Source organism: Myxine glutinosa, chromosome 8 (genome assembly GCF_964187855.1).
Source record: "Myxine glutinosa chromosome 8, kmMyxGlut1.1, whole genome shotgun sequence".
Classification (NCBI taxonomy): Eukaryota; Metazoa; Chordata; class Myxini; order Myxiniformes; family Myxinidae; genus Myxine; species Myxine glutinosa.
This window is the reverse complement of record NC_136268.1, coordinates 65,315,413-65,337,483: the sequence shown is the minus strand read 5'-3', so window position 1 is coordinate 65,337,483 and position 22,071 is coordinate 65,315,413. Positions and strand designations below refer to the sequence as shown.

The window sequence follows — 22,071 nt, the reverse complement described above, 5'->3', positions numbered from 1 at the left end:
GCGGCTAGGGTGCCGGCTTAGGATCCTAGGATCCTGGGTTTGAATCCCGGTCGATCGCTGAATTAACGCCAGGGGGGTTGACTCAGCCTGTCATCCTTCCGAGGTCGGCTAATTGAGTACCAGTTCACTGGTAATTCCCTGTTTGTCGTTAAAGGCGGCAAAAAGGGTTGGCGTCAGGAAGGGCATCCGGCCGTAAAACATTGCTTCAAAAAGGGGACCAAAAAACAACAACAACCACGGTTCCCGAAAAAGGCCAACCCCCGCTTTGCGGGGAAAAATGGCCTCTAAAGGTGGTTATTTATTATGTTTTAAGGGTATTTATATACTACGTACACAAAAGGGTGGGAAGCGGAGCTAATTTCGAAAATAAATTAAGGGGAGAGGAAATGGTGGGAATTGTGAAAACAAATGTCGGTGAAATATCAGACCAGTTATAATGGGCCACAAAGACTAAAATTAAAGATTTTCAAGCATTGTATATTAACAAAAAGGTGTAAAACCTTAGATGTAAAATGACCCCTTTTATGCAATAAATACCCCCAGGAGATTGTGGATGAGCACATGACCGAAGGCCAAAACAGACTTCAATAACCTCTTCAAGAGAGGTATACACTCGGATTCAACAGCTTGCTGAGAATTTTGCAAAATGATTAATAATAGATGGAATAATTTCACACTAATCACTGACACGATTCCACCAATGAATTAAAACGTAACAATTCTAAAGGTTTGTTAAACTCTGTTCCACTAAAAATGTAAATAGAATCAGCCACGTCTTGGGTAAATGCATTTGTTCCCAAGGGGTGTCAGGATACACCCTTACCCCGAGCTGTCGAATCTGGGCTCGAATGTCGACCCAACTATAAACTTTCATACTGGTGTTTAGCAGGCAAGACAATACACCGATGTGTATGCCGTCCCTTGGTCGAATCTGAATGCATTCTTGCTGCAAAGGTTACAGGAAGGAATTAGGATTGAAAATAAATTAATAAAAAAGAGATTCAACAACAAACCAAAAGAGAAGAGCAAGCGCTCAAACTCTCATCGATGCAACGGTTGTTTCAAGTGACGAGGATTAATCAAGTTCAATTGTTTGATATCTCAAAGCTGCAAAAGCTCAAATGGAAGGAGCTGTGTTTTCCTTTCTATGTCACAATGGGAGACTCCTGGATGTTTGTCCCCTTTCGGTTTCTTTGTGCTCAATCCATCCTTCAAATATCTCTGGTGCCGTTCCAGGGATCACCATGTCGCATTGTCCTGTTGCAGTTGCAAACGGATTCTTCGAAATTAACCCGTCAGGTCTGTTCTTCCAACTGAGCACCTTCCTTGACCTTGGGAATGGGTGCTGTAGGATAAGATATTCATTGCAAACATTCTCCAGAAGACAAATAAGAAATAAAAAGGCAAGGTGAAAGATTAAAGAGGAACAGTCAATCAAGAACAGGTAACGATCAGAAAGGTGGAATACATACGTTGACGATAGACGCTCGGTAGAGCGCATACCTCGGCCAAGCTGAACACTTTAGGTTTTGTATCTATTCCAAATTGTGTCTATTCATCCATGTCACACACCCAAGCTATCCACCAAGTTTTGTCTGAAATTGTCCACAACTTTTTGAGATATCCTGTTCACAAACAAACAAACAAACAGGAAACATGTCATGCAGAGTATGATACTTGCAAAATCCCCAAGATAAGTTAACCTTTGGCCTATGTTGACCTCAAAAATAATTGGTGGTTGAATTGAGTGACCTGATAAGCAAATCATCTTCAAATTTCAAGTCAATCAGATGAAAATTGACAATTTTAGAAATTCGGTCTATGTTGACCTTTTGACCTCAAAATAAATAGGCTTCTTGCTTATGAATAGCTCTACCATTTTGTGAAGTCGTGTGAAGATCGGTTGAACATTGTGATCTGTAGGCAACTGACATAGACAGACAAACAGACAGAATAACGCACAAGACCAACTAATACAACACAACAACAACAGGCATTTTAAGGCCATTTTCCCTGCAAGAGCAGGGGTTAGCCAAGACCAACAAGACCAACCAATATACATGAAAAATCTTCGATTTTCGCAAGTAACAAACAGACCGGGGTTAAAGCATAATAAAGACCTCAATAAGAAAAGTTATGATCAGTACACAAGTCAGCCCGAGGGAAAGACTCACCATTAGGATTCTGCCCCCTGTAGAAACTTTTTAACATGTCCACAGCCTCTTGTGCCCTGTGTCCTGATATGCACTGTGAAAATCAGAAATTATGGATAGTCTGCATAATGGAATATTTGGTTCACATACAACTGGGGCCTTAATGATCATTTACATGAAATTCATTCTGTACAGAAAATGTTTCGGAAAGACGAGTCGTTTTTCAAAAGGAACCACCCTAAAAATCGAAGGCCAAAACCAGGAAGTAAGAAATAAAAATTTATGATGGCTAAAACCTCGACTATTCAACTTCAGATCGACTATTTGGGCCAAAATTTGGAAATCTGATGGATGGATGAGGTCTGGGCTGTATGACGACCTGTCAATAAATTTCACCAACAATATACAGCACTGTACTTGCAGTCGGCTAAGACACACCGATATTTTTATTTTTATTCACACGTAGTTACAATGAGGAAGAAAATATGTAAATGTACTTTTAGTTACAATCAAGAAGAAAATATATAAATGTATATAAATATTACCCCATACATGAAGCACAAAGTGGGGTTAAGCAATTGGTTCACCCTGTCTGACAGACGTCTGTCTATGATCAAGGAACCATTTAATTTCAATCGAATGTTACATTTTGAACACTGGAGAACATGAATCGGACCACGCACCTGCAGTTTAGCAGCACTTTGGATCACAATTTGGCAAATTGTATGGAATCTCGTCCCGATGGCACATGCGCACTCACGATATAGTAATTGCTTTAGTCGGTCTGTCAGTCAAACTATATTGAAAATCATTCCAAAACAGGAAATGCACTGCTTTTAGGGGCGTCATAAAGGACACAAACAACAGGCACAAATAACGAATTTAACGTGTTAAACAAGGTGGTGTAAAAGATGATGCATCAGCGGGAAACTTCCGATTCAATGTTTGTTTTTATTTCTCTACAACCTTTAAATCTTTTATTTTATAATTTTAATTGAATTATATATTTGAACACTGTAAAACACAAATCGCCTTGTTTGCACTAAAAAAAACCTTCAGTTTAGCAGTACTTTAGCAAATTCTTACGCTGTCTCGACCAATCATACGAGTATTTGCCATGCGCTCTGAGGGCGGAGTAACAGCGACATTCAGACAAAATGGCAATGCCAGCAATGCAATTACAAAGTTAACTTCATCCAAAAGATGTGTTTGGTTGGTTCATCTTTAGATCAAACATCGTGCCAAAATAGTCAGTTTCTCCGAAAAAAGTTGGCAGAAAATCCAGCTCTGGACTGTTCTGTTCTGTTTGATCCATCCGCCTCGTATGGTTGCCATCGCGGATATTATTTATTCTAAGTTCACAAATACAGATAATATAGATTGTACTTGGAAACGCAAAGTAATAGTTGAAAGACCATTTCCATGTCCTTTAGCTCAAGACTACATGGCATAAGGTGTTATATATTTTCCTCCACCACCAAAAGTGGATGGAAGTTATGTTTTCACCCCTGTCTGTCCGTTTGTTTGTGAACAAGATATCTCAAAAAGTTGTGGACAGATTTGGACTAAACTTGGTGGAGACGTTGTGTGTGACAAGGAAGAATAGATTCGATTTTGGTGAAGATCTGAATATGGATTCGGATATGATATTTGAATATGGAAAATGGTTCCTCAAGTCATTTGGTTCAGAATGCCCAAAAAAGCAAGTTTACTTTAGTTCTGCAACCCATGAACTGAGGACCTAATCAGGAGTACTATAATTTTACCTGACGTTTCCAAGAATAAAAAAGTGAAATGTGATCACCTGAAAGGACTTGCCAGTGTTCGGCAGGTTATCCGAGTGCACACTCAGCACTGAGCCGCACCCACCAAATCGCTCATTGCGACAGCCATACACCACGGCCTTGATGCGTGCTGAAGTCAAGGCCCAACTGATGAGGTCGATTCCACATCTTATGCAAGAATATAAATAAATAAATAAATCAGGAAAAGGGTATACTCATAGCATCGAGGCTTCATAACATCCACAGCATATTTTCTCTGTCGCTTATTGGCAAGGTCTATGTGATAACGGTGCAGAAGCCTATTTTGTAGTTCAGGTACAACAATAACAACGTAACAAAGTCCATATGTACATCTTGTATTACAAAGCCGACAGGGCACTGCCACACAATGTTCTATTTTCACAAAACAAAATGCCAGGTTCCAACCCCCATAAACAAAATGCAGTTAAGACGACCGGCTTTATGTACCGTCTGGAATGCCGTGTTCCAAGATGCAGGGCAGCCTGCCAGAACTGCACCAGAACAACAATACATGTTTTGATATGTTTGACACCATCAGGGATTGAGCGCAGGATGGATACAAGGCTGGAACAAATTCAATAAATAGTTCAAAACAAAAAAAATGTCCTACACTTGCCCCAGGACATCGATTTTGAATAGATTACGGATGCAACAATTGTGGATTGTTAAAACCGCTGGTCAACATAGCATGCAAAGTGTGAAGAACTATTTGTTCTTAACCAGGATTAAAATATTCAAAATGAAAACATTGCAACAGCCCAAGGTTAAATTTTTTTACGAACATTAAAAATTGAGAACAAGTCACGTAAGTTTGGTTTCTGTATTCCGTGCGTTTTTCCATAGTCCTCTCAAGTTCAAAACATTTTTTTTTGCGAATCACTTCTTTGCTTACACATGGAGATCATGATGAAACCCGTCACTCAATCTACATCAGTCAGGTTCGTTTGCAGCGACACATCACTTATTAAAGGATGATGCAATACTTTGTGTGGATCGCTTCAAATATCATGAATATTTAAAAGTCAGACACCTCCGTTTCACACACGATCTTGGTCCATAACATGTTCTACCCCCCTCAACCTCAGACCTACATTTTGTTGTCCTTTGTATTCTTAGAACCTCCATTTGCCTAAAAATTTATAACAAATCAGGAACAGTTTGATGGAACCTTGTACCCAAAAGCATAATTCCAAATAATTAGCTACAGGTGATGAATTCAGGGAAGTGACATATCCTCTCCATCCCAATCCCTGCAACCCCTCATAAAAACTAGAAAGTAGAATTTGATGCGGATGCGTCGATGGATTGGCCTCCATCCGCATTCAATGTCTACCCACTGTTACGTTTGATCTCAATTAAAGTTCGAGAGAGAGAAACATCAGATGCTTACAACTCGCGTTATTGTCTGCAAAATGATTTCCAATGGGCACATGCCCTTTGACGTGTTGAACCCAAAATGGAATCGGTTCATATTTGCGTCATAGTACATACTTGTACCAAGCTTGGTCAAAAAATGTTCAGCAGTTTACAAGTTTTCACGGTAGAAAAATCTGCTACGCACGCACGTCCGGCTGGACAACCCGAAAACATAACCCGTCCGGTGCCTTTACCTGCGGAGGCGTAAAAACAAGTTTAATGTAAAAATAGGGACAGTGTCATTTTTTAAACAAATTTGACATATGGTTTAAATGAAATAACCAATATCATTTCACAGTTCCAAATATAACCACGAGGAATTGGAACAGGGGATTACATCATCACTCATGAACTATCGAGTTAAATAAATAGCCAAAGGAACTGGATGGTGTTAATGAGAAGATAAATAACAATCGGCATCAGGAAAATATTTAAATAGGATTTAAAAAATGAAACATTCGACCAAAATACCCAAACCCGCATCAACGTGCACTTTCCTTATCCTCGAAGATGAGAAAATAAACACAATCCGCAAGATTTTTTAAAAGTTCCATTTAACGCAGGGAAGTGCTGCGTTTTGCTTTTATCACCACTGAGCACAGGTGGATCAAGTTCTGAACACAGAAGCCTGCATCTCAGTGTTCCAAAGGTGATGCCAAAAGAACATATTTTAATGAACAGGGAAAGGATATGCAAGAATCGCAAAGCGGCTGTGCACATTACGCAGGGTTCAACGGTGACGTAAAGGGTCGTGTGAGGAAAAACGGAATCTGGAGCAAGATCTTGCTGACGACACCAAGATAGGACCTCGTCTGCTGCCACCATCTCAGCATGCCGCGTCGCCTGTCGTGCAATATTTTGGGAAAGTACTACAACAGGTGCACAGCAGGATTTTTTTTATTTTTTTATTTTTTTTATTTTTTGTATACTGAATCGAGGCTCGTGAAAGAGCTAACATTTATTTCACAAACAAATCAACCAGACAAACAAAATATACAAAAAGAGGGAGCGGAAGACAAGATGGGGAGAGAAGGGGAAGCACACAACCACAACATTTGAGAGCAGGGAGAAGTGTGGGAGGGAGAGGGCTTGGGGGGACGAGGCGTGGGAAGGGGGGGGGAGAGGTATAAAACACAATGGGACCGAAATTAGCGGGGGTAGAAAAGATCAAGGTTTTGGATGGGGGAGGATAAGAGATGGTGGTGAACAGCTGTTTTAAAGACCTGGAGGGTGGAGTGGGATTGAAGAGAGTGAGGGAGTTTGTTCCAGAGGCGGGAGAAAAGAGGAATGAAGGTGAGCAGAAAGTCTTGATTTTGGCAGTTTAACCATAAGAGGGTTGCAGGCAGATCTTGTGCGACCTGTAGGAATATTTGGGGGACAGAGCCCAGAGAGAGCTGGGGGGGCAAGGCCGGAGAGGAGTCGGTAGAAGACGGAAAGACCACCAACCTGCCTGCGGCGAGTGAGTGAAAGGCCCTTGGAGTTAGCTTCATCGCGGGAGATTCCAATGATTCTGAACGCTTTGGTTTCAACAGCGTGAAGACGAGCTAGGTGTGAGGCAGGAGCACCAGACCAGAGGGGAGAGCAGTATTCCATAGAGCTGCGGTTTTAAAGCCTTGTATGTGGTGAGGAGCTCAGGTGTGCCAAGGAAGGACTTCGCACGACAGAGGATGCCCAGTCGGCGACTGGCTTTGGAGGCCAGATTTGAAATGTGGTTTTCCCAGGAAAGATCATGGCGAATAGTGAGACCCAAAAGCTTGAGTGACAGAACTTCTTGGAGAGGATCATTCAGAAAGTGGATGGGAGGGTTGTCCAGTCGGTCTTTTCGGAGAGACATCGTAAGAGTGTGAGATTTATCAGGATTGAAAGACATGTTCCATTTGTTTGCCCAGTCTGATTTTGTCCAGGTCTGCAGAGAGTGAGGAGGCTGCAGACTCCGATCTGAGGGATGAGGAATGGAGCGACAGAGAGTAGAGTCATCAGCAAAGAGATAGAGAGGATTTTCAAGAGAGTCAGAGAGATCATTGATGAAGACCAGAAAAAGCACAGGGCCCAGAACACTACCTTGGGGAACTCCAGCCTGAACAGGAAGAGGAGATGAGAGAAACCCATTCAGGGCCACACGTTGACTACGACCAGAGAGGAAGTCCGCCAGCCATGCGTGGAGATTTCCATGGATACCAAAGGAGGAGAGTTTGGTGAGCAGAGCAGGGTGCCAGACCGTATCGAAGGCACGTGAAATGTCAAGGGAGACAGCTCTAATTTCCTGTTTGGCGTTGAGGACCTCCATCCATTGTTGATAAAGCAGAAGCAGCATGTCCAGAGTAGAGTGACCAGGTCTGAAACCAAATTGATGATCAGAGATCAAGCCATTGGAGAAGAGGAAAGATTTCATATCTGAAGCAATGATGGATTCCATGACTTTGCTGATAATTGGGAGAAGGCTGATTGGTCTGTAGTTGCTGGGATCTGTTTTTGCACCTTTTTTGTGCAAAGCGGTGATGTTGGCTGATTTCCAAGCAGATGGCAGATGACCTTGAGCAAAAGAGAGGGTGAAGAGAACAGAAAGAGGGAGTGAAAGAGCGGAAGAACAGGATTTTAGGACCCGTGGGCTGATGCCGTCAGGACCAGTTGCAGAATCAGAGTCGAGGGTTGACAGAAACTTTTCCACCTTGTCAGGAGGAAAGGACACAGAGTCCAGGAGCAGCTGGGTACGATTGGGTACGGTGGGGTACAGAGAGGGATGGGTTTGGGACACAAGATTTAGAGGCAAACACAGAGTTGAGGCATTCAGCTTTTTCACGTGCGGAGTCAGCCGTTAAGCCGTTTGAGGTGAGGGAGGGGATGGAGGGGGAACAAACACCAGAAACAGATTTGACCAGACGCCACCAGGATTTGGAAGAGGGGGACAGATAAGAGAGTTTGGATCAGAAATAAAGTTGCAAAACCCTACACTTTGTAAACATTACATAATTTCTCTATTCAAGATTGATTTAGTCTTCAACAGCAGCTCATTGGATCATGCACACTCAAATTCTGGCTGACAGGATAGCTTGAAGGTGTGTGCACACTCGTTTTTCAGATGCAGAGCTTGGGATTGAATCTCGGCCCAGCTATAAATGGTCACCCCGGTCTTTCACATGTGTGGTGTGAATATGTGTGTCATCCCTCGGATGGATGTTAAACCAGATGATCCATTTGCCAGAACTGTTCCCTGGTGGACGTCAAATATACCAGAATGTGGTTCATGAGTAGGAGAGTTATTTTTGAACAAATCCTTGCCCAAATCACCTTCAGCCGAACATCAGTACTGACCAGCCAGTATGTGAAAGACTTGGACCAACAACCTTCCCCCGGCCAATGTCACAAAGTGAGAATAATTGAGGCTGTAGTGGATGTGGTGGTAGTCTTAGTAGTAGTTGAAAGGTTATATTGTGAACAAAGCTTTCATCACAAACAAGGTAATGTTTCGTCACATCACATTTGTAGTATTTCATCACATCACATACTCCTCACCACATACAAAGCTTTCATCCGCAGCTCAATGGAATACTGCTCTCCCCTCTGGGCTGGTGCTCCTGCCTCACACGTAGCTCGCGTTCACACTGTTTAAACCAAAGCGTTCAGAATCATTGGAATCTCCTGCGATGCAGCTAACTCCGAGGGCCTTTCACTCACTCACTGCAGGCAGGTTGGTGGTCTTTCTGTCTTCTACCGACTCCTCTCCGGCCTTGCTCCCCCAGCTCTCTCTGGGCTCTGTCCCCCAAATATTCCTATAGGTCGCACAAGATCTGCCAGCAACCCTCTTATGGTTAATCTGCCAAAATCAAGACTCTCTGCTCACCTTCACTCCTTCATTCCTCTTTTTTTCCCACCTCTGGAAGAAACTCTCTCACTCTTTTCAATCCCACCCCTCCCTCCAGGTCTTTAAAACAGCTGTTCACCACCATCTCTTATCTTCCCCCATCCAAAACCTTGATGTTTTGTACCCCCGTTAATTCACCCCAGATCCACTTTTTTGAAATACCGACTTCTTTCCTGGAAGTCCTAGCTGTGTCCACGTGCTTTATACCTCTCCCACCCCAAATAAACAAATCATGCGAAAACACACCAGTTCTCTGTGGGTATGTATGTATGCAAGTTTGGTAGTAGCGTAACGGGTAAGATTGTTTGTAGAATCTAAAATGTTCTTGGTTCAAGCTCCACCCACGCAAAAAAACACCAGGTGGGTTGACTCGGCCTGTCATCCTTCAGAGGTCTGCAAATCGAGTATGGTACCAGCTTGCTGGGAAAAGTGAGCCAGTCGAGTATCCTGCGTTGGAGTGGCGACCCATTGAGGATTTAACCCCCTAACCAAAGAAACTGCCTCGGCAGGTTTCTGCACCTAATGGCACAAGGAGGATCATCCATGCAGGTATGTATGGATGGATGGAAGTATAGGGTGGCCTGAAAGTCGCTTTACCCCTCCCCCAATAAAGCATTAGTTCTTAAACTATTTTAATATACAGGTGTTATTTTTGCAGTAGTACTTACAATGGCTCATTAATTATTGGATGTTCTCAATCATTGTCCTTGGGGAAGAACTGAATTTGGCGTTAAAACCTCTCCGACAACCTGTGTAGCATTTGTGGCGTCACCCGTGTGAAAGAGGCCACGACTTTATTAATTGAGACATGATAACAAAATAAATCATTGCAATATGAAACAAACATAGGGGCAATACCCCTGGTGCTCACCTGGTAAAAAAAAAAAATGGTATACTGCACTGGCTAAAGGTATTTTAAACCAATTTCAATGGTTGCTAGAAGACAGGGCAGCATGTAGAATCACACTAACATAATCATAAGACTTTAAACAAACAAAGACAAGCGTTACGCCTAGGTCCCCCGTCGTTGAAGTGATGTGAGTTGACAAAGTGGAAGACGCAAGGGGGCCATCTTGGATTTTGACGTGGCGACCCAATTTTCAATAGCGTTCTTCCTTATGCATAGATACACCCACACACCAGATTAGAAGTTAGTTCGTTTATTTTTCAAGATATTTCGCTCACAAGGTTCAGACATGTATATTGTGGTGGCAATCTTGGATTTTGACGTGGCGACCCAATTTTCAATAGCGTTCTTCCTTATGCGTAGATACACCCACAGACCGGATTAGAAGTTGGTACTTCGCTTATTTTTCAAGATATTCCGCTCACAAGGTTCAGACATACATGGCGGTGGCCATCTTGGATTTTGACGTGGCGACCCAATTTTCAATAGCGTTCTTCCTTATGCCTAGATACACCCACACACCAGATTAGAAGTTGGTACTTCGCTTATTTTTCAAGATATTCCGCTCACAATGTTCAGACAAGGCGGCGGCCATCTTGGATTTTGACGTGGGTTGCACCCACACACCAAATTAGAATTCGGTCCTTCGCTTACGCACGGACGCATGTTCGCACGCACACACACACGCACACATGCACGGACGCACGCACGGACGGACGCACAAACGGACGGAGGGGAAAACCATAGTCCCCCTTTTGCTCCGCGGTGCGACGGGGGACAAAAAAAAACACCTATTTGTGGGGACAACCCCCTCATCCCCCCCCATCCCCTGCCCCTCTCCCCAACCCCGTATACCTCCTCAGACCCCAATATTTATAATGCCTTGAACAAACTTTGGTACATCACGGGTGGTGAAGGTTGTGGTCAAGTTTCATCGAAATAGTGTGTGTAGTTTCAGAGAAGAAAGCAAATACCTATATTGGGGGGTCAAACCTGGATCCACTTTGACCCCCAGTAAACCCCCTTACACCCAGATTTTTTAAATGTCGTGAATAAACTTTAGTCACAACACAACAAATATTATTTGTGCCAAGTTTGGTCACAATCCCTTCAGCGGTTTCGGAGAAGAAGCTGCAAGTGTTTACGGACGGATGGACCGCCTGACTGACTGACTAACTGACTGACTGACTGACGACGCGCCATCGCATAAGATCCCCTGACCTTCGTTCCAGGTGAGCTAAAAAGCATTTTCAAAGTACTTCTAGGAACTCTGAAGGATACAACACTTAAATTATAATAGGAAAAAAATGAAATCTGTCTTTACGTATAATATAATCAATATTATAATCAGTGTGACCCCCCCCCCCCCCCCCCCCTTTTGCCTTGACAATTGCCTCAACTCCATTATGGATCGATTTAATAAGTTTATAGATTATGTTTGTCATTCTTTTCCAAACATTCCGTTTGTGTGGCGCGGGTGCCCGGAGGGCGTGGATGGTGTTGGTGTCCTGTTTTCTGGGGAGTTTGTGGACGGTGTGGTGGGTGTGACTAGGGTGAGTGGTGGGTTGATGGTGGTGGGGATGATGATTGGGGAGCTCTTGGTGGGCGTCATCTCGGGGTGTGCTCCGCGGGTTGGTCGAGGCGATGAGGAGGACAGGTTCTGGTGTGCGATAGAGAAGCTGATGGAAAGCGTGAGGGATGGGGAGGTTGTTGTGGTGGGAGGAGACCTGAATGGACATGTGGGAGGGAGTATGGACGGTTTTGAGGGAGTTTGTGGGGGTTGCCGATGTGGTGTGAGAGATGGAGAGGGTGAAGGGATTTTGGAGTTTGCTGATGGAGCTGATTTGTTGATTTGTGGTGCTCGGTTCCAGAAAGAGGATGGTGGGCTTGTTACATACACGTCGGGTGGGTCGACGACGGCCGTTGACTGCCTGATGGTGCGTGGGCGAGATGGGGGGCACCTCCGGGACACAAAGGTGATCCCGGGGGAGGAGGCTGTTTCACAGCACCACTTGGTTGTCTGCGACATGGGGGTGGGGGGTGCGGGGAGGACTCGGCGGGTGGGGTGCCGACCGAGAATGAGGGTGTGGAGGTTGAGGGAGGTGACAGTGAGGGAGGCATTGAGGGAGAGGCTGAGTGGGGTGGAGGATGATGTGGTTGAGCTTGAGGGTGGTTGGATGTCGGTGGGGGCTAGTCTGTTGGGAGCCGTTGGTGAGGTGTGTGGATGGACGGAGGGACCACCGAGGCACTCGGAGGCATGGTGGTGGGATGATGAAGTTGGAGGAAGGATTGGCGAGAAGAGGGGGGGGTTCGGGGAGTGGCGGGGGTGGAAGGGTACGGGGGCAGAGGCGGCAGAGCATGAAAGTTATAAGGCAGCCGGGAAGGCTGCAAAGAGGGAGGTGGCGGAGGCGCAGTGGGCGTGTGGGAGGATGTTCAGAGAGCGCTTGGATTCGGGAGAGGGACAGAAAGCAGTGTTCAGGATTGCAAAGCAGATAGCGAGGGAGAGGTGTGATGTGATGGGGGTGAGTTGCTTGAGGGATGAAGTGGGACAAATTGTTGTCGACCCAGATGGAATTGAGGGAGGATGGAGGGGATATATGGAGATGCTGTTGAATGCGGAGAGTGAATGGGATGGCAACATGGAGAGTGGCCCAGTTTTAGGACCGGCAGAGAGGATAACTGAGAGGGAAGTTGAGGAAGCGATGAAAGCAATGGGGAGTGGAGGGGCCGGAGGGCCGGCGGGAGTTGTGGGAGGTGTGTTGGGGGCGGCGGGAGGTTGGGGTGTGGGGAGAGTGACGGAGATCTGTGGTCTGGTGGTGAGGGAAGGCTGCATTCCAGTGGATTGGGAACTGAGTACCCTCGTCCCTCTATACAAGGGGAAGGGTGACACTCTGGAGTGTGGCTCGTACCGACCGAAAAGGTTGTTGGAGCGTGGAATGAAGGTATTGGAGGGGGTGTTGGGGAGGAGGCTAGGGAAGAGAGTGGGGATCGACGAGGTGCAGTTTGGATTTATGCCGGGAAGAGGAGCGACAGACACGTTTTTCATTGTGGGGCAGTTGCAGGGGAGGTACGTGGAGAAGAGGAAGAGGTTGTTTTTTGGGTTTGTTGTTCTGGAGAGAGCATTCGATACAGTTCCGCGCGGGGTATCGACATGGGCATTGAGGAGGTTGGGAGTGGAGGGGTGGTTGATCGGAGTAGTGATGGCGGGGTACAGGGGAGCGCACACAGCTGTGGGGACGAGGGACGGGAACAGTGGTGAGTTTGGGGTGGGGGTGGGAGTGCATCAGGGGTCCGTACTAAGTCCACTACTATTTGTGGCTGTGGTGGGGGTGCTGGCTCGGAGCGTGGGGGAGGGTTTGCCGTGGGAGTTGTTGTGTGCAGATGGTCTGGTGTGATTGCGGAAGGTGTGGATGGACTGAAGGAAAATGTGAACGGGTGGAGGGAATGTATGGAGACGGGGGGTGTCTGAAGGTGAGTATCGGAAGGACGAGGGTGATGGCAAGGGGTGGAGCATGTGGTGAGGTGGAAGGGACTGGGGGGTGGCCGTGTGCTGTGTGCGGGGGGGGGGGGGGGTGTCGGAGTGGACTCCATTCGGTGTACGGTGTGCGCTGAGTGGGTTCATCAGGGGTGTGGTGGTCTGAGAGGGTCATTTACCAGTGTGGCAGCTACATTCAAGTGTAGGGTGTGCGCGGAGGGAGCTGCAGATGGAGGAGGTGTCGAGTTGGATCTTGGAGACGGCGTGAGGCTGGAGGGTGTGAAAACATTTTGTTACCTCGGAGACGTGCTGAATGGAGAAGGTGGATCAGACTCGGCAACGGTTGCTCGAGTGAGATGTGCATGGAGGAGGTTTCGGGAACTGAGTGGCGTGCTGATGAGGAGGGGAGTGTCGCTGAGGCTGAAGGGAAAGGTGTATGCTGCATGTGTGAGGGGTGTTGTGATTTGTGGGAGCGAGACATGGGTGGTGGACGTGGAGCGGCGGCGAGGGCTGGAAAGGGTGAAAATGCGAATGGTTCGATGGATGTGCGGAGTGTCGTTGAGAGAGAGGAAGACAAGTGATGAGTTGCGAAAGATGATGGGAATATTGCCTGTGATTGATGCTGTGGGGAGGAACGGGTTGAGATGGTTTGGTCATGTGTTGAGGAGGGATGGGGGTGACTGGTTGAGAAGAGTGATGGAAATTAATGTGGAAGGAAGTGGAGGACGGGGAGGACCGAGAGAGACTTGGCTAGAGATGGTGGAGGAAGGGGTGCGGGCAAGGGGGTTGACGGGGAGAGATGCAGAAAATATGGCAAAATGGAGAAGATTGTCATGGGGACCGCAAGGATAACCCCCGCTCTTGCAGGGAAAATGGCCTTAAAATGCCTGTTGTATTCTTTTCCCAACAGCATTGGAATGTATTCCAGATCAAACCCAGACTGCTCACATAAATATTCCCTCAAATGTATTCACCCTTAATTACCTCGGCCACCAAAGGTGGATGGAGGTTATGTTTTCACCCCTGTCTGTCTGTCCATTTGTGAAGAAAATATCTCAAAAAGTTGTGGACGGATTCGGACGAACTTGGGCAGAGATGTAGCAGATGTGACACCGACTAAATTATTCGATTTTGGTGAAGATCCGGATTCGGATCCGACTACTAGAATTTTTAAAGTGATTCTTCACCATTGGGAGACAGAGCCAAAAACAAGACATATCAGAATATCTCAAAAACTTATGGATGGATTTGGACGAAACATGTTGGACAGGTTGTGTGTGACGAGGAAGAATCGATTCAATTTTGGTGAAGATCCGGATCCGGATCCAGCTAGTATAATTTTTTAAGTGATTCTTCATCATTGAGTGATATGGCCAACCAGGCGGAGGTTTGCTCTCTACTGAGTGTCGTTCTAGTTTATTCTGTCAAGAAAAAATATCAGTCAAAAATAACTAATAAATTGAAGAATATGGACACTTATGTTCAATAGAATGACAAATTTGTGTTTGAAATCGTGATTCAAGAAAGCTTGGCTTTAATTTAAGTGGACTCATACTTTTGCATCCCACTGTGTATGTATGCAAGTATGTATGTCTAAAGCTTGTATAATAAACCAGAACGGTGCTCTTCAACATTGGCTCTTCGAACGTCGACCGATATGGCTCCACCCACATTATTAGATCATTACACAGAGCCTATATAAAGTCCACACCCCCTTTAAATTTTCACCTTTTGTTGCCTTATAGCCTGGAATTAAATTGCATTAAATCAGACTTTTTCCACTTTACTTTATCTTTTTTCCTACTTTATGCGACATCGTAACCAACAACTTTCAAGTGAAAAACAAATTCTACAAATTTCAGAAAATTTATTGAAAATACAAAACTGGATTATCTAGGAAAAGCTGGAAAAAAAAACTAGAAAAAGCTAAACTAAACTAAAAACAAAACTAGAAAAAGTTAATTCGCAGCTTGATGGAGTACTGCTTTCCCATTTGGGCTGGTGCTCCTGCCTCACAAATTACCCTTCTTGATGCCCTAGAAAGCAAGGCCCTCATTCTCATTAGGATCTCCTACGGTAAAGCAGAGTGTCTAGGCCTGTTACTTTTGCATCACAGACAAGTTGGTGACCTATTTGTATTCCACCGCCTCCCTTTTGGTCCTGCATCCTCTACCTTCTCCTCGCAGAGGGTGCAGGACCAAAAAAAAAGGTTGCCCTCTCTCAGGTTTCCGCAGGGCACATACAGTCTGCTAGAAACCCTCTTGGTAAACTCCCAAAATCCAAGCCCACTGCTCACCTCCACTCATTTGTTAATCTTTTCTCTAGCCTGTGGAATTAACTTCCCCAGTTTATTCAAGTCCCTTCCTAGAATGTCAAAAAAAAATTCATTTGTAATCGCACATTGTTCAGAACGCACGTTTTTGGTCACGTTCACCTCGTTGTTTCCACGCCAAACCACAGTGTCCTTGAAGACCATGACGCAACCCACCGGCACCTCTCCGTTGACCAGAGCTTCGTGCGCCTATCATATTCAAAACAGCAAGGATTCAGGTTAACATTACCAAACAAATGCAGAACATACACCAATGCACAGAGCAAGATGCAAAACATAGTAAAACGAAGACCGTACTTTTTGGCGTACAAGTCGATACCTTTCCCGCAGTGTTATTTAGTTTTATTTATTCCAACAGGGTTTTTTCATGTCGATGTAAACCGTCACCGTGCCACCTGGCTGTATGGATGTTAGCTCCACAACAACCAAGCAGGGCATTGCAGCAAAAGCCGTCTGTGACTCTGTGGATCTGAGCAAATGTGTAAAGTTTCCAATCGGGATTTCTGCAAATGGAACGTTTCCTTCCTGGACTTGGGAATGACACTTCCTATCCAACCTCTCCTGTTCTTCCTCTGCCCCTCTTGTGATTATCTCATCAAAGCAAATATCTATTCGGATATTGCGAGAAAGCGACCTCAATGTTGCAGAACAATGTTACTTCAATGTTGCTGTTCGCACAGGCCCACTCGCAGGTACTGCGATCTTTCCTTTCACAAATGTACAAAAGGATTGCGCCATCTCCACAGCATGTGATGACTGATTCTATGTGGGAATACGTTCACAAAAGCTAACCCTTTCTCAAGCACCTTATGAGATCCCATCTGTGGCTATCCTATCCATCTACCGCTCTTGATATACCAAATCATCTGGTGACGTGATTGCAGCCAAACACTTTCTCAACAATGAAACTAATGCAACCATGGGTCGGTTACCTTAGCCCACTCTAAGGCTAGAAAAACAGGTGCATGTTAATATTCAGGTAACCCAGGCCACTGCATGTTGGTTGGTGGTGGTGCTTGTAGGGATCACTCACCATGGAAAAAGCCTCTTGCATCCATCTTTGCTGCTGTAATGAAAGAGTCCCCTCCGTGCACTGCATGTTACCCCAAACCTTCGTTCTGACCTGAAGCTGCAACAACCAGACATCGTCAACACCAATAGTATACACACACCATTCAGCAATTCAACGGTTTACGTTGTGCATGCTCAGTCTACCACCCTGGTTTCTTACACACACACACACACACACACACACACACACACACACACACACACACACACACACACACACACACACACACACACACACACACACACACACACAAGAGGGCCATCAAATATGTCACAAACAAATGCGCAAAACAATCGCCAAAGAATGCCTACGTAGAACGAAGCTGATCCTGAAAACATACCTCTCCCCAAGAAACAAAATCAAAACCATAAACCAGTTTGCAGTACAAGTGTTCCAATATAGCTGCGGAATAATAAACTGCCCCCAATCAGAAATCAACAAGCGAGACATCAAAACAAGAAAACTCCTTACAATCTACAAAATGTTTTACAAAAACCAGTGCATCCTGAGAATATACCTGACGAGACGAGAGGGAGGGAGTGGCCTGTTGGAACTCAACCAGGTGCACAGAGCGACGAGTGGAGCACTAGGTGAGTATGTGAAATGCTCAATGGACTATCGGATGCAATTTGTAAACAAACAGGAACACAACAAACCTGAAAAAGTATCTCTAACTCATCTTGTAAATAATTTCCAAAAACAGGTGTGAATAGACGATGCCGCACAGGAAAATGAAACAGCAACAAATACAGCCCCAACAATTGCAAAAAAGACAAAATAAATATATAAAAAGAAATATCAAAACATATACACCAAAAACTCAGAGAATGACAAAAGAGCCGGAAATACAAACAATAATTAGATAGAATGGGAGTAGACAAAGAAGGCTCATTGGAATGGCTAATAAGAGGTGAGCTCAACTGGGACGGTGAACGAATCATAATAAATGCCCAAGTCCAAGGACACTACACCAATAGATTTAAGAAAATGGTGGGACTGAGTCAATCGGACAAGAGTAGATTTTGCAAAGTAGAAACAGAAAGTACGAGTACAGAGTAAACCTCAACCTCACTTTCATTGGATGTTCAAGAACAGTGTATGCACACATACCCTATGACCTCGTCCAGGTTCCACGTCATACCACCTCGCCAAAGCCCACTGACATATGGACCCTACCACCTTGTCCAGCTCCCGCGGATATACGGACCGACGACATCGTCCAAATCCCACGGACATACGGACTGACCACCTCGTCCAGGTCCCACGGACCCTACCACCTCGTCTAGGTCCCACAGACATACGGACCCTACCACCTCGTCCAGGCCCACTGACATACAGACCCCCTACTACCTCGTCCAGATCCCACGGACATACGGACCAACCACCTCGTCCGGGCCCACCAACATATGGGCCCTACCACCTCGTCTAGGTCCCATGGACATACGGATCCAACCACCTCGTCCAGGTCCCACGGACATACGGACCGACCACCTCGTCCAGGTCCCACGGACATACAGACCCCTACTACCTCGTCCAGATCCCACGGACATACGGACCAACCACCTCGTCCGGGCCCACCAACATATGGGCCCTACCACCTCGTCTAGGTCCCATGGACATACGGACCCAACCACCTCGTCCAGGTCCCACGGACATACAGACAACCCACCTCGTCCAGGTACCACGGACATATGGACTGACCACCTCATCCAGATCCCACGGACATACGCACCGACCACCTCGTCCAGATCCCACGGGCCTAAGGACCCTACCATCTCGTCCAGGCCCACTGACATACGTACCCCTACAACCTCGTCCAGATTCCACGGACATACGGACCTACCACCTCGTCCAGATGTCACGGACATACGGACCTACCACATCGTCCAGGCCCACTGACATAAGTCCAGGCCTACTGACATACCACCTCGTCCAGATTCCACGGAAATACGGACATACCACCTCGTCCAGGCCCACTGACATACGGACCGCTACCACCTCATCCAGATTCCACGGACATACGGACCTACCACCTCGTCCAGATGCCACGGGCATAGGGACCTACCACATCGTCCAGGCCCACTGACATACGTCCAGGCCTACTAACATACGGACCCCTACCACCTCGTCCAGGTAAACTGATATACGGACCACTACCACCTTGTCTTGGTCCCACTAATATACGGACCAACCACCTCGTCCAGCTCCCGCGGATATACGGACCGACCACCTTGTCCAGTTCAGTTCAGTTCAGGTTCAGGACCCCGACCACCTCGTCCAGATTCCACAGACATACCACCTCGTCCAGATGCCACGGACATACGACCTACCACCTCGTCCAGGCCCACTGACGTACGTCGAGGCCTACTGACATACGGACCCCTACCACCTCGTCCAGGCCTACTGACCTGGATGAGGTGGTAGGGGTCCGTATGTCAGATCTACCACCTTGTCCAGGCCTACTGACAAACGGACCCCAACCACCTCATCCAGGCCTACTGACAAACGGACCCCTACCACCTCGTCTCGGTCCCACTAATATACGGACTGACCACCTCGTCCAGCTCCCGCGGATGTACGGACCGACGACCTTGTCCAGATCCCACGGACATATGGACCCAACCACCTCGTCCAGATCCCACAGACTGACCACCTCGTCTAGGTCCCACTGACATACGGACTGACCACCTCGTCCAGATCCCACGGACCGACCACCTCGTCTAGGTCTGACTGACATACGGACCGACCACCTCGTCCAGATTCCACGGACTGACCACATCGCCTAGGTCCCTACTGACATACGGACTGACCACCTCGTCCAGATCCCATGGACTGACCACCTCGTCGAGGTCCGACTGACATACGGACCGACCACCTCGTCCAGATTCCACGGACATACGGACCTACCACCTCGTCCAGATGCCACGGACATACGGACCTACCACCTCGTCCAGGCCCACTGACGTACGTCCAGGCCTACTGACATACGGACCCCTACCACCTCGTCCAGGCCTACTGACCTGGATGAGGTGGTAGGGGTCCGTATGTCAGATCTACCACCTTGTCCAGGCCTACTGACATATGGACGCCTACCACCTCGTCCAGGCCTACTGACATACGGACCCCTACCACCTCGTCTAGGTCCCACTAATATACGGACCAACCACCTCGTCCAGCTCCCGCGGATTTACGGACCGACCACCTTGTCCGGTTCAGTTCAGGTTCAGGACCCCTACACCTCGTCCAGATTCCACAGACATAGCACCTCGTCCAGATGCCACGGACATACACACCTACCACCTCGTCCAGATCCCACGGACCGACCACCTCATCTAGGTCCGACTGACATACGGACCAACCACCTCATCCAGATTCCACGGACTGACCACCTCGTCTAGGTCCCCACTGACATACGGACTGACCACCTCGTCCAGATCCCACGGACCGACCACCTCGTCGAGGTCCGACTGACATACGGACCACCCACCTTGTCCAGCTCCCGCGGATATACGCACCGACCACCCCGTCCAAATCCCAAGGACATAAGGACCCTACCACCTCGTCCAGACATACGGACCACCCACCTTGTCCAGCTCCCGCGGATATACGCACCGACCACCCCGTCCAAATCCCAAGGACATAAGGACCCTACCACCTCGTCCAGGCCCACTGACATACGTACCCCGACCACCTCCTCCAGATTCCAGACATATGGACCTACCACCTCGTCCAGGCCCACTGACATACGGACCCCTACCACCTCGTCCAAATTCCACGGACATACGGACCTACCATCTCGTCCAGATTCCCCGGACATACGGATCTACCACCTCGTCCAGGCCCACTGACATACGTCCAGGCCTACTGACATACGGACCGGACCCCTACCACCTCGTCCAGGCCTACTGACCTGGACGAGGTCGTAGGGGTCCGCATGCCAGATCTACCACCTTGTCCAGGCCTACTGACACACGGATCCCTACCACTTCGTCCAGGCCTACTGACATACGGACCCCTACCACCTCATCCATGCCTATTGACATACGGACCCCTACCACCTCGTCTCGGTCCCACTAGACTAATATACGAACCGATCACCTCGTCTAGTTCCCGCGGATATACGGACCGACCACCTCGTCTAGGTCCCACTGACATACGGACCGACCACCTCGTCTAGGTCCCACTGACATACGGACTGACCACCTCGTCCAGATCCCACGGACCGACCACCTCGTCCAGATCCCACGAACCGACCACCTCGTCTAGGTCCCACTGACATACGCACCGACCACCTCGTCCAGATCCCACAGACCGACCACGTCGTCTAGGTCCCACTGACGTACGGACCCGACCACCTCGTCCAGATCCCACGGACCGACCACCTCGTCTAGGTCCCACTGACAGTGACATACGGACCGACCACCTCATAGTCATACAGGTCCAACGGACCGACTACCTCATCCAGATCCAGGTTCCGCGGAATTCTCCACAAGAAATCAATTCACCAAGATATACAGTGCACACCAAAAGGATGTTTTTGTTGTTGTTGTTTAAAGTTATTTGTTCCTCAGCGGAGACCTTTTCTCCCTCTCAGCGGATAAAGTTATTTGTTCCTCAGCAAATTTATAATATAATGTTTTGACCTTTGACACATAAAATTTACTGCATGACACATTCCTTGTACCTGTGTTTCCCTCATTCACCTCCGGGCGATGGATCCTCAAAACCGACTTATTTTATTCCAACTCTTCCACCATTCCACCGCGCTGCTTTCAGTTTCACTTCGCCTGTTCTCTACGTTTACGTAATACGTACCAATATGTATATATTGTTTATTTTTTAATTTTTTAATTATGTGAACCCATATTTGTAGCTATAATTATTTTTTATTTCCAAGTCGTAAAGGTAAAAGTTACATATATCTTTTAATGCAGATTATTATTCATAAATGCATACTATAATCCATAAAATGTTAAAGCTGCATTGCGCAGTGTATAGCTGATGTTCTATCTCTTGCAGCTGGTTACTCGCTTTCTATTTTCCTCAAAA

General features: G+C 46.9%; 1 protein-coding gene across 6 annotated transcripts; it reads right to left on the bottom strand.

Annotated features, from left to right (window-relative positions):
- Window positions 1-235: 235 nt before the first annotated feature.
- On the bottom strand, window positions 236-21,828 carry ADAT2 (adenosine deaminase tRNA specific 2). Of its 6 annotated transcripts, none has more exons than XM_078783355.1 (7): window positions 21,707-21,828; window positions 16,984-17,079; window positions 16,035-16,139; window positions 6,068-6,217; window positions 3,958-4,065; window positions 2,175-2,247; window positions 236-1,345 (listed from the first exon to the last, which is right to left on the bottom strand). In XM_078783355.1, the coding sequence occupies exons 1-7, from the start codon at window positions 21,719-21,721 to the stop codon at window positions 1,296-1,298; spliced, it is 597 nt and encodes a 198-aa protein (XP_078639481.1). In that variant the 5' UTR covers window positions 21,722-21,828; the 3' UTR covers window positions 236-1,295. The 6 variants fall into 6 exon arrangements, with proteins under 6 accessions (XP_078639481.1, XP_078639477.1, XP_078639476.1 ...); XM_078783351.1 differs by lacking the exons at window positions 2,175-2,247; window positions 21,707-21,828 and adding exons at window positions 17,540-17,608; window positions 21,479-21,561; XM_078783350.1 differs by lacking the exon at window positions 2,175-2,247.
- Window positions 21,829-22,071: the final 243 nt, after the last annotated feature.